Source organism: Pristiophorus japonicus, chromosome 3 (assembly GCF_044704955.1).
Source record: "Pristiophorus japonicus isolate sPriJap1 chromosome 3, sPriJap1.hap1, whole genome shotgun sequence".
NCBI classification, from domain to species: domain Eukaryota; kingdom Metazoa; phylum Chordata; class Chondrichthyes; family Pristiophoridae; genus Pristiophorus; species Pristiophorus japonicus.
The window spans coordinates 67,327,647-67,340,870 of record NC_091979.1 but is presented as its reverse complement, the minus strand read 5'-3'; the positions used below and the strand labels follow the sequence as shown (position 1 = coordinate 67,340,870).

General features: G+C 41.1%; 1 protein-coding gene across 1 annotated transcript in view; it reads right to left on the bottom strand.

Moving 5' to 3' along the window:
• Positions 1-1,332: 1,332 nt before the first annotated feature.
• dars1 (aspartyl-tRNA synthetase 1) overlaps positions 1,333-13,224 on the bottom strand; it is an 80,092-nt gene continuing 68,200 nt past the window's right edge. The window contains exons 13-18 of the mRNA XM_070875393.1: positions 9,047-9,193; positions 8,545-8,587; positions 2,798-2,878; positions 2,585-2,696; positions 2,051-2,122; positions 1,333-1,949 (exon numbers count right to left, since the gene is read on the bottom strand). Of these exons, the coding sequence (XP_070731494.1) occupies positions 1,858-1,949; positions 2,051-2,122; positions 2,585-2,696; positions 2,798-2,878; positions 8,545-8,587; positions 9,047-9,193 (547 nt within the window). The 3' untranslated portion in view covers positions 1,333-1,857. The remainder of the gene's footprint in view (positions 1,950-2,050; positions 2,123-2,584; positions 2,697-2,797; positions 2,879-8,544; positions 8,588-9,046; positions 9,194-13,224) is intronic.

The window sequence follows — 13,224 nt, the reverse complement described above, 5'->3', positions numbered from 1 at the left end:
AAAACAGGTGTAAGTGGCTGGCTCCCTTTTGAAAAAAAAATCCGTTCTAAAATGAAACTATTCTAACTCACTGGAACTGGAGCAAACTAAATGCTGAGAATTGCAATTTCTAAGATGCTCCATTCTAAACTAGTTGCTCCAAAAAAAGAGGAGCAACTTAGGCCGAAACTTGAGCCCAAAGGGTGGCTAGCGACTTTAATGGCTTTGCTTGAAGGAAGTGCAATAGTCATTAAAACTGTTACCCATCAGTTTGAGACAATGGGAGGGACATTAACACATTCTAATATCTCCGCAGATACTTACATCTGTGTTGTTGGATTGGTTACGTTTTTTTAGGCCAGCAGGTGGCTTTGTTGAGGTGTCCTGTTGTATAATTGTATGTGGAGCTGAGGCGGCGGGGCGGGGGAGAAAGAGAGAGAGCAGATGTTTCCTATTTCAGAGTGATTGCAAAAACTGGAAGTGCGCATGCCGGTCGTCATCAGGAATTGCGTGCTTATTTTAGGTGGCAACTTTGATGGTGGCATCTGAATCAACCCTTGATACCGAGAACTGAAGAAAACAGTCTACAGCAGTTTGAATTTGAAACAATGATTCAGAGAACACCTATTCTAAAGTTTTGCCAGTCAGTTCAGCATATACTGACTTGTAAAGTAAAGCTAGGTCCCTATCAGGTATTTGCATAATTTATTATTTTTGATGTAACAAGGAGCAATAAAGTTTTGCTGTAAAAACATTAATTTGTTTGTTCAAGCATTCCATGTTAAATAGCCTGTTTTACAATTGGTCTTGTCATACTGTTAAGACCCCAGGGCTCTTATTGTTATAGCCCCGGGTCATGCTATTATAGAATTAGATATTGGACAATAAAGGTATTCTCCAGATGCTAGGGAACATAGTGTTTTGTTTACAGGATGACCTGTGTTGGTGAAGCAAAGAGAATATCTAGTACAGATCCAAAATTTGTAACGGGGACTAACTGCATTCAGTAGGGCAAGTAAAATGCAGCAGGCTAAATGTTGAACGCACCCCCAGCCAAGAAATTCTTCAGCTGCAGTGGGCAAACCAATTCTATATCATCATAGTCCATGTACAGTAGACCATTTCCCATACCTCAGGAGCCTCTTATCAACAAAAGCAGACATTGACGACGAGATTCAACACCGCCTCCAGTGCGCCAGCGCAGCCTTCGGAAAAGAGTGTTTGAAGACCAGGCCCTCAAATCCACCACCAAGCTCATGGTCTACAGTAATACCTCCTGTATGGCTCAGAGACATGGACCATAACATGGAGGATGTGACAACAGTAAGGAGAAAAAACACCAACACCCATTCATAAATTCTGGAAATGTATTAGCTGTTAATTAGATTTAATACATAACGCAGTATGATAGAAAACCACTTTACATTTTTAAGTTATTAATCATTCAATTTATTGCAATTTGTTGAGTCTAGAATTTATTAAAATTTAAAATTTGCTACCATAGTATGTTACTATTTCACCACCTTGTAATTCTCTTACTTTGATCTACCACTTCAATTTTGCAAACCACCTTGTAAATTCCCACAGGCCTGTACACATTACTCTATGTATTACAATGAGCATAAACTTTCTGTGGTCTTCTTGTAAATAATTACATTAGAAATGGTCAAGTGGAGCTGTGTTTTCTTTACAGAATTTGAATTTCAGTCTAATAATTTAAGAAGCATTTTTTATTTCAAAACTCTCATCAAATGTGACTATAGCAACCTAATTGTACCGTGGAAAAGCTGTAATTTTGGCACTTATTAGTATTTATTACTGATCATTTATGCAAAGACATTATGTAGATCAACAGATTTTGAGAGCCTTTGGGCCTGTTCAGGGAGTTAGCCGCTTGGGGTCACGGGGGAACATAGATGTCTGACGTATATTGTGCAAACCCAGGTACAACATGGTGACACGTTCCAAACCTAAAGGTTAAGAAAAAGAAAAAAAAAAGATTTATGGAATTACACATTTAAATCTACTGGGAAGCACGTGTAATTTGCCAGGAGCAGAAACAATACGTTACCTATACCACCACCTGCATGTGGAGGAGCACCAAAACGGAAGGAATCAATATATGATTTTATCTTTTCTACATCTGTATAAAAATGTAAAAAAAGATTTCAATATATAAATCAGAATTTAAAAAAAAATCTATCGATCACATCACAGCTGAAAATACCAAGTAAAATGGCAACAGTAATGTGTTGGATAAGTTATGTATTTTTGACCAACAAGTCCACAAAGAAAAAAACCTCCCATCTCTTTGGGCCAACTAGTCTCGTTTGTTTTCAGTTCCCAACTGGGGCCTGAGCCGATCGATCTTGCTGCTCCACCGCTCCCCCTCCTGAACCTGGCCAACTGGTGCCTGCAGTTCGTCAGTAATAAACAAATGAGGCCAGCGGATCAATATGCCATAGTCCTGCCACTGACCTAACCTGGCGTGATCTAATTTCTAGGCCTTTGTGCCTGATTACATTTTTGAAACAGATCCAGACAAGGAATACCAAAATCTGAAATCATGCGGGCATAACATTTAAAAAAAATTATATACACATACCTATCTCAAGATGGAGTGCTCGGTCAGTTAGAAGTTGAGGATCATGGATTCTCTGGGCACCAGATAAAATCTCCTCTCCTCTCATAAACATATCATACGAGTTGGAGTATTTCTGGGATTTTTAAAATTTTCATTAAAATATATAAATGTAATTATTTTTGCTTAAATGATGTTATATGATGCAAGTTAAACCAAAATACAAGTTTTACTTACAGGGTCACGTGGGTCTGGCATTGTATAGAAAGGCCTCACAGCGAGAGGATACTTGTCAAGTATATAGAAGTCTGTATCATACTGTGACAAAAAACAGTAAAATTGATTGATTTTCTTTTCTGCATCACAACTCAGTTTTTTTGGGGTGTGCATAAATTGCTTTTAATTAAAGTATAAAATATAACTAGAGCTAAAATAGTAATTTTGATATTTTGGAATCCTGACATACTAAAAGCAATCATCATCATCATAGGCAGTCCCTCGGAATTGAGGAGGACTTGCTTCCACTCCCAAAGTGAGTTCTTTGATGGCTGAACAGTCCCATACGATAGCCACCGAGCCTGTTACCGGTGGGACAGACATTTGTCGAGGGAAGGGGTCGATTGGACTGGTTTGCCGCGCGCTCCTTCCACTGCCTGCGCTTGGCCTCTTCATGCTCTTTGCGTTGAGCCTCGAAGAGCTCAGCGCCCTCCCGGATGTACTTTCTCCATCTCGGGCGGTCTGCAGCCAGGATCTCCCAGGTGTCAGTGGTGATGTCACACATTACCAGCGAGGCTTTGAGGGTGTCCTTATAACGTTTCCGCTGTCCTCCTTTGGCTCGTTTACCATGAAGGAGCTCCGCATAAAGCAATACGTACCAACAGTGCCCCAAAACATGTTAAGGCAGCCGATTTTCATCAGCAAAATGATTCCATCAATTCAAAAATAAAAATGATAATCACCACCTACTCATTTCTGCAGTGTACCCGGGGCACAACGTTACTCACAATTCATTACTGATTTAGCACTGTACAAAGTATATGGCATAGATTTGTAGGACATGCTTGTTTAAGGACAAGATCAGATAACCATCTTCAATAGTGCGCTACTGCAGAATTATTGTTACTTTAAACTTTTATGGCAAAGATCAATATTTTATTTATTGTGGCACCAGCAGGGATACCTACGACAAAAAAGCCATATACTTATGGTAGCCCCTGACTCCATCCTGCATCAGGTTTGGAGATATTTCTCCATTATAACTTTTCAATTGAAATTTTAGCAAGGCGAAGTTTGGTAAATTTAAATTAGTTTCTGTGAACTGCTTTCTGGTAGGGATGTGACACACGCGTGCATGTGCGTATAAAATATTATACACACACACGTTTGAAGTCACGACATGTTAAGTTAGATCAGAAATTCTCTCCCATCTGTAAAACATAGGGGGCTCGACTTTGCATTGCTGTCCAGATCGCCCAAAAATGGGCGATATTTCTGGCGTTAGCGATTATATTTTTTTGTGATCGCTGGAATATCGCCCATTTTAAAACCCGCTAGTTTCCACTTTTTAATTTGGCCATTAGCCGTAGCGATGTGAAATGGGCGTTGGTGATTTATTCAGTCGTGCAAGGCCGGTTCCCATAGCAACGGTCTTTTCCCACGTTTCAGGAGGTTAGGGGTCATCTGCACATGTGCAGGAGAAAGTGAGAGAGATAGAGAGAGAGGAGAAAGCTAGTGGAGAGATTATTGTAGTTTTGGTATTGTTATTGGTATATTTGTTGAGTTTTTTGCAAAATGGAAAATATTGAAGTTATGGAGGAGGTAACAGAGTGAAGAAGTGGAGGAAGTGGGTGAAGTGGGTGAAATGGGTGGATGAAGGCGTGCAAAGCGCTTCAGTGAAGAGGCCAATGCTGCCTTGGTCTCTGAAGCGGAGAATAGATGGGCCCAATTGACCCGGGGTGGTCGTGGGAAACCATCCCCCAGGATGCATCAACGAATCTGGATATAAGATCGCAGATATCATATCATCGACGACACGAGGTGAAAGCCAAACCAATGCCACAAGCGTTGGAACAATCTCGTTGGTTCCGGCAGAGTAAGTATTCAATTTATTTATTTATTTAATAAATTGTAATGATGCAATGATTACTTTAAATGTAGATCTGATGTATTGTGGTTAGGCTGGTAATCTTGATGTCATGCATTTAATCCTAGCCTCGATCTTATTCAAGTTATTCTCAGACGATGGATATAACCATGCATTTAATTGCATGCGAAGTATAATAGCATATAACATTAACAGTGACAATGATTAGCATGGAATGACTAATTGTGGATTGTCTGTTGTGTGTGTTGTGTTGTGTAATAGTAATAATAAGATATCTGTCAGTAATCTGATGTCATATCTGTAATAGTACCCAGGCAATGATCTTATGCCATGCTCGTCATCTTTGCAAAAGAAGCTTTCGAAGAATCGTGCCGAATAGCAGTGCACTGGTGGCGGGCCAGGAGATATAAACCCCCTAACCGACCTGGAAGAGCGGGCGTTGGCTTTGATGAGGGTCCACAACCGGTCGGCCACCCGTGGTGGTGCTGAACCCGTTCTTGCGCCACTTGAGTAATATATAAACCATTGGTGATTTAAAGTAATTTAATGCCATTTCCGTATAATATATGATTGATGTAATATTATGTAATTAATGATGGGATCATGAAATATCATTATAATGCAATGCAGATTGTGTACTATCATGATGTTAATTATATGTGATGTCTGAGAGTATATTTATAGCAGTAGTGTTGCTCCTCGTGCATATGCTTGCATAGCATAAGCATTCTCATGTGACCCTAGCATCCCTTTCTCTTCTACTAACCTCATTTATGTTTTCTAGGTCACCAGATGGCACTGGCTTTCCAGGTTCCCCAGGCATCCCAGTTTTGTCAGACTGCACAGGATCCCCTGGTTGTCTCCGGAGGCGAGGAGGCAAGAGCCTCCCTCACCTGTTCTTCTGCAGGTCCTCCTATCCACTGAGGATAGTGAGAAGGTGGAGGAGGAGCCTGCAGCCCTCTCGTCCTGTGGCCACGTCTTCAACCGAAGAGGTAGCGGGGCCAAGCACCTAACAGCAGGGTACCCAGAGTGGTTCCATGCCTGCGCCCACCCCGCGGAGGTTGGTCTGCTCCAACACTGGCAGATGTGTGTGTGGACATGGTAAACCTGTCTAGGACGAAGGTCGACATAGGTTGAGAGCTCCTCCAGGCAATGGACGCGCCACTCGAACTGCAATCGTCTCGCATGAGATGTCGCGGATGGTAGCGGTGATGGAAAGGATAGCCGAATCCATGGATTACAGAGGGCAGCCAGTGGTCCAGAATATGGCACTGCTCCCAAAGTTGCCCTAGTGCCATTGCCAATGACATATGCGGGTCAGGAGGAAGCTCTTGCTTCTGACTCGAGAGGACTTTTCCCTGGAAACATCCTCTCCATCTCCAGCCCAATCCATTCATCTGCAGCAGCAGTGCTTGAGGTGCCCTGCTCCAAGGCAGCTTGGAGTTGGGTATGGGAAGGAGAAGAGGTGTGGTTAAAACGAGGGGGGTGGGGTAAAGGAAAGGAGAAGCGTGGCCGCAGATAAGGAGGGTGGGGATTATTCTAAAATTGTTGTTAAATGTTTTGGTTGGGTGTTTGTTAAAATATGGGCGTTGGACTAAATCTTAGCTGTTAAATGGGCGAACCCGATGGAAAGTCTAGCCCAGGATGTTCTAAATGGCTTTACAGTGCAAACCAAATTATGGATCTTTTGAAAGACAATTATTGTTTTATTTATAGGTAGTGTAGAATCCAAGCTTAAAGATGCAGCAATTATCTCTAACTGCTAAGCTGAGTATATATTGTGTCAACATTAGCAAATTTTGGTAGGAGTCTGCTCATTGTAACATAGAATACAAACATTTTCTTCTTCATTATGTCTTTGATATAGTTTGATTGATAGTTCTATATCCAGAAGCTTCTCGGATTCGGATAAATACAATAGGGATTTGGCTACAAGTTTAGTTTACTTGTTTTAATCATCTAGCAGCAATAATACAGAACTCCATGGTGCTAAATATGCCCAGGTTATATCCAGACAGACTTGCATTTATATAGCGCCTTTCACGACCACCGGATGCCCCAAAGCGCTTTACAGCCAATGAAGTGTAGTCACTGTTATAATGTAGAAAAAGCAGCAGCCAATTTGCGCACAGCAAGCTCTCACAAACAGCAATGTGATAATGACCAGATAATCTGTTTCAGTTATGTTGATTGAGGGCTATATATTGGCCAGGACACTGGGGATATCTCTCCTGCTCCTCTTCAAAATAGTGCCATGGGATCTTTTACATCCACCTTGTGAGGGCAGACGGGGCCTCGGTTTAACGGCTCATCCGAAAGATGGATTAAAGAGTCCAAGTTAAAGAGTCTCTTCAGAATATCAAAACATTGTTATATGATTTCAGAAAATGGTTTTAATTGGCTGAGTGGCAGCACCCTTGCCTTTGAATCAGTGTCATTGGTTCAAGCCCCACTCCAGGACATAATTTAACCTGACACTTCAGTGCAATACTGAGGTGGTTTTGATGAGATGGGTGGGTGTAAAAGATCCATGGCACTATTCAAAAACCACGTTCTGCCCTTTGTTTATCCCTCAACCAAAGTCACCAAAAACAAATTAGATGGTAAGTTATCTTGTTGCTGTTTGTGGGATCTTGCTATGCACAAAATGGCCGCAGTGTTTGCCTGCATTACAACAGTGACTGCACTTCAAAAGCACTTCATTGGCTGTGAAGTGGCTTGAGATGTCTCAATGATGGCAAAGGTGCTATATCTTTCCACATTGCTCTTAACCATTTTTTTTGTTTCTGCCTAAATTTGTATTACAGTAATAAATACAATTTGAAATATACAGTTTGTCAGCATGGAACAATCAGGAATGTATGCTGCACATCCCATGCATTTTTCAACATGCAACTCCAAAAAAAGATCGTTAATCCTGCTAACTCATTCGCACAAGTTGTGTATAAATTCCTGTTTATGGAAGGCATGCGCCTGCATATGGAAACTGCCTTATTGTTGTCATGAACATAAGAGTGCCGGGAAAAGCCTCAATTCTAGTAATATTCATTACAAGTTCAAACATAGCTAAAGCCTATTCATCAAAATAAACTAGAAATGTGGACATGTACACTGAGCAATATTTTCATGGCTCCTGGAAAAAAAAACTTTGTAATCACAACACTTCTTAATTTGCATCTTTTTTCAAACAAACGAAAGAAAATGGCCCCGGTATTCTTATTCCTGGAAAGCTCCCATGATCTGGATTTTTACAGTTGATTCTATTTATTTAGCAAGTAAAAACCTTCCAGAGAATGGTCTGGGTAAAATTCCTGGATATACAACATAGATGAAAGCTTAAAGCTTTCAGAAGCAAACTGGGTTTAACATAATTTCAGGCAGATAATAATTAACAGTGACAATCACTGGTTAGTTAACAACTTAGTATTTCACAGAAGGAAGATATTATAACGTATTCCTGCTTCAATAATAGTGGGAGGCTATTTTTTTTTAGAATAAAACAAAAACTCTTAACAAGTACATCTAGAAATTAACAGCATTATCGAATAGTGACAACATGGATTGAATAAATCAAGGACAACCTCACCTTAATGCTACAAAAATGTGTTTAGTTATTGTTGCTGCTAGTTTTAGGTGCAAGAGGAAACAAAGTTTAAACTATAAAATTCCCATCAATTTTTATGAATATTTAACTAATGCATGGTCAACTGTCTACAACAAACTGAATGTAATGAGGCAACCTGATGATATGATAGTGATAAGTATAGCTGGATCACTTCAGATGTTATTGAAGTACTCTGATTTAACAGAATACTTAACAATATTTGAATATAATGCATTAATTTCCTTACAAAGAATAAAATGATCATATTTCTATTACCTTTTCCTTCACCAGGCGACCCAGTAGCTTTTCATTTGGAGTGCTGTAAAGTAAATGTAATAATATTCTCACAATCTTAATTTACTATTATAACTCTAACCATTAATGGAGCACAATCAATATTTACCATCGCGTGCCTAATTCCAATATCACCTACCTTTAGGATTGTATTATTCTAGGAATTACATTGGAAAATGTGACCTGTTAACTAGTTACTATCACAAATATCTTATTCTTTCAATAATTTCTTGATAAATGTAATTGGTTTATCTTTGAACTAACTAACTTAGTTGGCATTTTATTGCCATGTTGAGAAGACAGTGACTAGTTACGCCGACGATTATTCAATGACTGACGTGCAAAAAAACATCAAAGTACTTGTTTTAGTTTCTGAGGCTATTAATTTCTCAGTTAAAATACCATCGACAGTACCATTAATATAAAGTAAGTTCTTAACATGAATCAACTTAAATGGGAAAACTAGTTTAATTCTTATCTTTACCTCAAATCCTCTTCATCACCCATTTCCACACCAACTTCCTTCAGCATGGCCACAGCTTCCGGAAATTCCAGCCTCAAAGTTGGTTCCAAGAACTTAAATGGTTCACAGGGGTATTGTTTACCTATTGTTTGAATATCAGTCTGATACCTGTTCAGTTTTAAAATTAAAATAAATTAATGCTTTACAATGATTTCACAGTTTTGGACTACAGTTAAGTTTATTTACTTTTTCAATGAACTATTAACTTTCAGTTATTAAGCTGCTAGTTTTAGCTGCAAGAGGAAACAGAGCCATAAATTGTGGCCCCTCCGGATGTGTTTGATGTGCGCATGCACCCGAAAAGACCCCGCGAAGTGCAATCGCCTAGACCAGGCACTTGCAATCTGTCAAAAGTTTTTTTGGCCAACTCTTGCCCAACGAATGACCTTCAAACTCTTAAGCCTGGTAAAAGCAGAGCATAAGAGTTTTAAAAGATATAAAAAAATGTTATTACTTATTTTTATATTAAAACCCCTGCCCATGAAGGTAAGTTCATGTTTAACACTATTAAAACATTTTTTTAAATTTTCAAAAAAATAATTTTTTAATATAAAACATTGAGAGCTAGAAATTGGCCAGCCTTGCGCCTGTTTTTTCGGCAATATTTCGCTTTTTTTGACGGAAAAAGGTGTTCACCTAAATTAGCCAAAGTTGTGCGCCGGCGGTTTTGAAATACTGCTGAAAAGCAGACTGCTGTCATGCAACACCAAAAAAAGCGACATCGCTTTAAATTGGCTGTTCGGCGCACCCTTATACTGTACGGAAAAAAACCGACGTTGCAGCCCCAGAAACAGCGGTAAGTATGAAGACCTGCAAAAAAAGTAAGTTATTTTTAAAATTCTTTTCCAGCGGTTCGCTAGGTAAGTGTCTTGTGAATGTTTTGTGTTTTTTTTATTTTTTAAATTTTGTGTGTTTTCTCTTCTACCCCCTCACAGGGCCTTTCTTTTTAGCGGCAATCGGCCTCAGACTAAAGTTGGCGAGGACCGTGGATTCTTTTTTACTTTTCCTTTGCCTCTTTTTTCTCTCTCTCAATCTAAACTTTCCCTCCCACTATTTCTCTTTCTGTACCTGATTTAACATTGAATTCTCCCACTCTAATTCACCCTCCTTCTCAGATCTTACTGTTTTTTCCTGTCAATCCTTAAATCTCACCAGTTAAGGAGCTACAGTGTTTGTCCTGTTGTTCATCAAGGTCCCAAATTGCCCTCCCTGAGGTTGCATTCCAGCAACCTTGATGGCAAACAAGTCGAATTAATGGAACACACGTGAGATGCCCCGCTCCAGCAAAATCTGGGCCATTATGTAGTGTGAAACTGAACACACCACTTTTATTCCTTGGATTGCATTTGCAACTCAATTTTAAACACAGTAAAGAAAGAATTAACTTGTAGTTACATTGGTCGCAAGTTTCGGCCCGCGCCGAAAACGGCGCACCTCCGAGCTGGACGCCTGTTCTTCGCGCCTAAAAGTGCGCTAAAAAAAAAACTCCCAAGATTCTCCGGCTCCTTGGAGCTCTAACTCAGCTTGGCGCGGCGCGCACTTCTCAGCGGGGGGCGGAGCCAAACACTCGCGCCGATTCTGTAAGTAGTGGGGGGCGGGTCCAATTTAAACGAGCCTTCGTGGTGCCGGCACAGTATCAAACAAACATTGGCACTCGGCCATTTTTAAAAGGACTGGAGAAAAAGTGAAGATTTGTTTCTTGGTCCCCTTCAAAGGCTTGTAATTTAATTTTTGTGATCTTTGTGTGTGAGGGAGTGCTTTTAGCAGCACTGTTGAATAAATCACCTGCTGAAATCTGAGTTCAGCTTTTCACTGCTAAACTTGCAGAACCGGTGCTGCATTGGTGCATGCAAATTAAGGACTGTGTGTTTTGAGAAATAAGAGTGCCAATTCAACTTTGCAATGGATCAACGTCCACCAAGAACAACGAATTTCTTGCATGAGGAAGTAGAGATATTCGTCAACGTAATTGAGCAGAGATGGCAGGAGCTAGATACCAGCAACAGAGGTCGCATAAAAGTGCCACCTAAAGAAATGAAGAAACGCTGGAACCAAGTTGCAGAAGATTACTGCGCAGTGGTACCAGGAGATCTGGAAGCCAGTGTAAAAAGAAATGGCACGACCTTGGTCAAGTAGTTAGTGTAAGTAATATTTCCCATTTTTAATTTAATCGTAATTGTAACCTGGCTTTTATGTCCCACCTTGCAGACTGACACACTCTGTAAAAAGTTATATTTTACTCTTTGCAGAAGAAATTGGCCCACAACAAAAGGGAGGCAACTCGTACAGGAGGAGGCATGCCCAATCTGCATCCACTGACACCCTTGGAACAAAGGGTAGCTGCTATGATGAGTCGGACATGGAGAAAAGCAAAGCAATCAGTACAGCACAAGCTGGGCCTGCACGCGAGGTAGAGGGTATATCCTGAAAATGCATCATGGCCCTTTAAATCAACCTGCTGCCTGGCCTGCTATGTGTGAGAGTACTCATGCCACCCATCCGGCCCCCTACCTTGCTGTTAAGCATTTGACTGTGGTGACGACGACGACGACGACAACGACCCTGAGGGTACAGAACAAGAACCAGTACAACCAGCTGCGGACGATCCAGACTGGATGATGGCAGTGATGACTGAAATGTCTGCAGGGGAGAGCTTCCAATTTAATGTTTATGAGCCCCCATCAAGGGGCATCAGAGTTTCAACCCCTACCATAGGTCTTGGTTCCATCTTCCATGGTTTCGCTTCCGATGTTGCAGGTCCCAGTGGTGCTGCTGGTATAATGCAGCATTCTACAGTCAGTGCACTACTGTCCGAGCCTGCGCCTCCCTCTCGCATCGGTTCTGGTTCTACCTATTATGGTTTTGATTCTGACGCTTCGGGTCCCAGTGTTGCTGCTGATATCATGGAGCAGTTTACACCCATTCGTCCAACATCCCAGCCCACGGCTCGCACTCGAGTGCTGTCATCCGGAACACTGAGCGTCCTACCATTCCAGCCCGAGCCTCTCCCTCTAGTTCTGCTGTCTGCAACACAGAGCATCCCACCATTCCAGCCCGAGCCTCTCCCTCCAGTTCAGCCGTCTGGAACATAGAGCGTCCCACAGTCCCAGCCCGCGCCTCCCTGTGTAGTGGTGCCGCTTGCAACACCGAGCAATCCCACCGTCCGTGCCCGCGCCTACCAGTGTACTGGTGCCACAAGGCAGACCCAGGCAGAGGAGGAGGAGATTGGAGACACGCTCTCCTGAGATGCAGCGTGCAAGACATGCGGACTCAGGTTGTGGCATTGGGTATGGAGACCAATGAGCTTACCCGATCACTCATCGGTGGCGTCAGTGCAGTAGGTGAAGAGCTAACGGTCCTGACGGGAGAAATAGCAGTAATGACACGGGAACTTAGGGAGGGAATGTCCGAGGGAGTGCAATCGATGGCACAGGCCGTCAGGGAGGGCATGCAAATGACGGCAAAGGCCATCAGGGAGGGCATGCAAGTGTCGGCACAGGCCATCAGGGTGGGCCTGGTTGAGGTAGCTGCTGCAAGAAGGGCATACAGCCCAGCCAATCAAATGACACCCCCATGACGAAGTGAACATTCACTGAGATATGGATGAGACATGGTTGCAGCCTTTCTTTGCTGCTTTTGTTCTTGTTCTTGATGTAGCTGTAGTAGCGTTTTTCAAATTGAAATTGTTTTGTAAATTTTGTACTTATAAGGGATCTTATGGTTTTTAAGTGATCTTATAGTGTAAATGCTCTCTCATTTTTTGTATCTTATTTAATTTTGCACCTAAAAAGTGATTCTGAAGTTTAAGTGTTCTTCAGAGTATAAGATTTTTCACAATGAAACTGTTTTGTAAGTTTTGTAACTTTACAACATAAGTGATCTCAGGGTTTTCAAGTGATCTTAGTGTAAATGCTCTCACATTCTGTAAATTATTTAATTTTGCATCTAAAAAGTGATCTTGAAGTGTAAGTGATCTTAGAGTGTAAAATTTTTCACATAAAAAGTGTTTTGTAACTTTACAAGTTTATAAGTGATCTGAAAGTTTTTAAGTGATCTTCAAGAGTCATATTAAAAGGTATAGTTTGATACAACAAATATTTTATTAGAGTGACGTTAACTTTTCAATAAAATATTTTTTC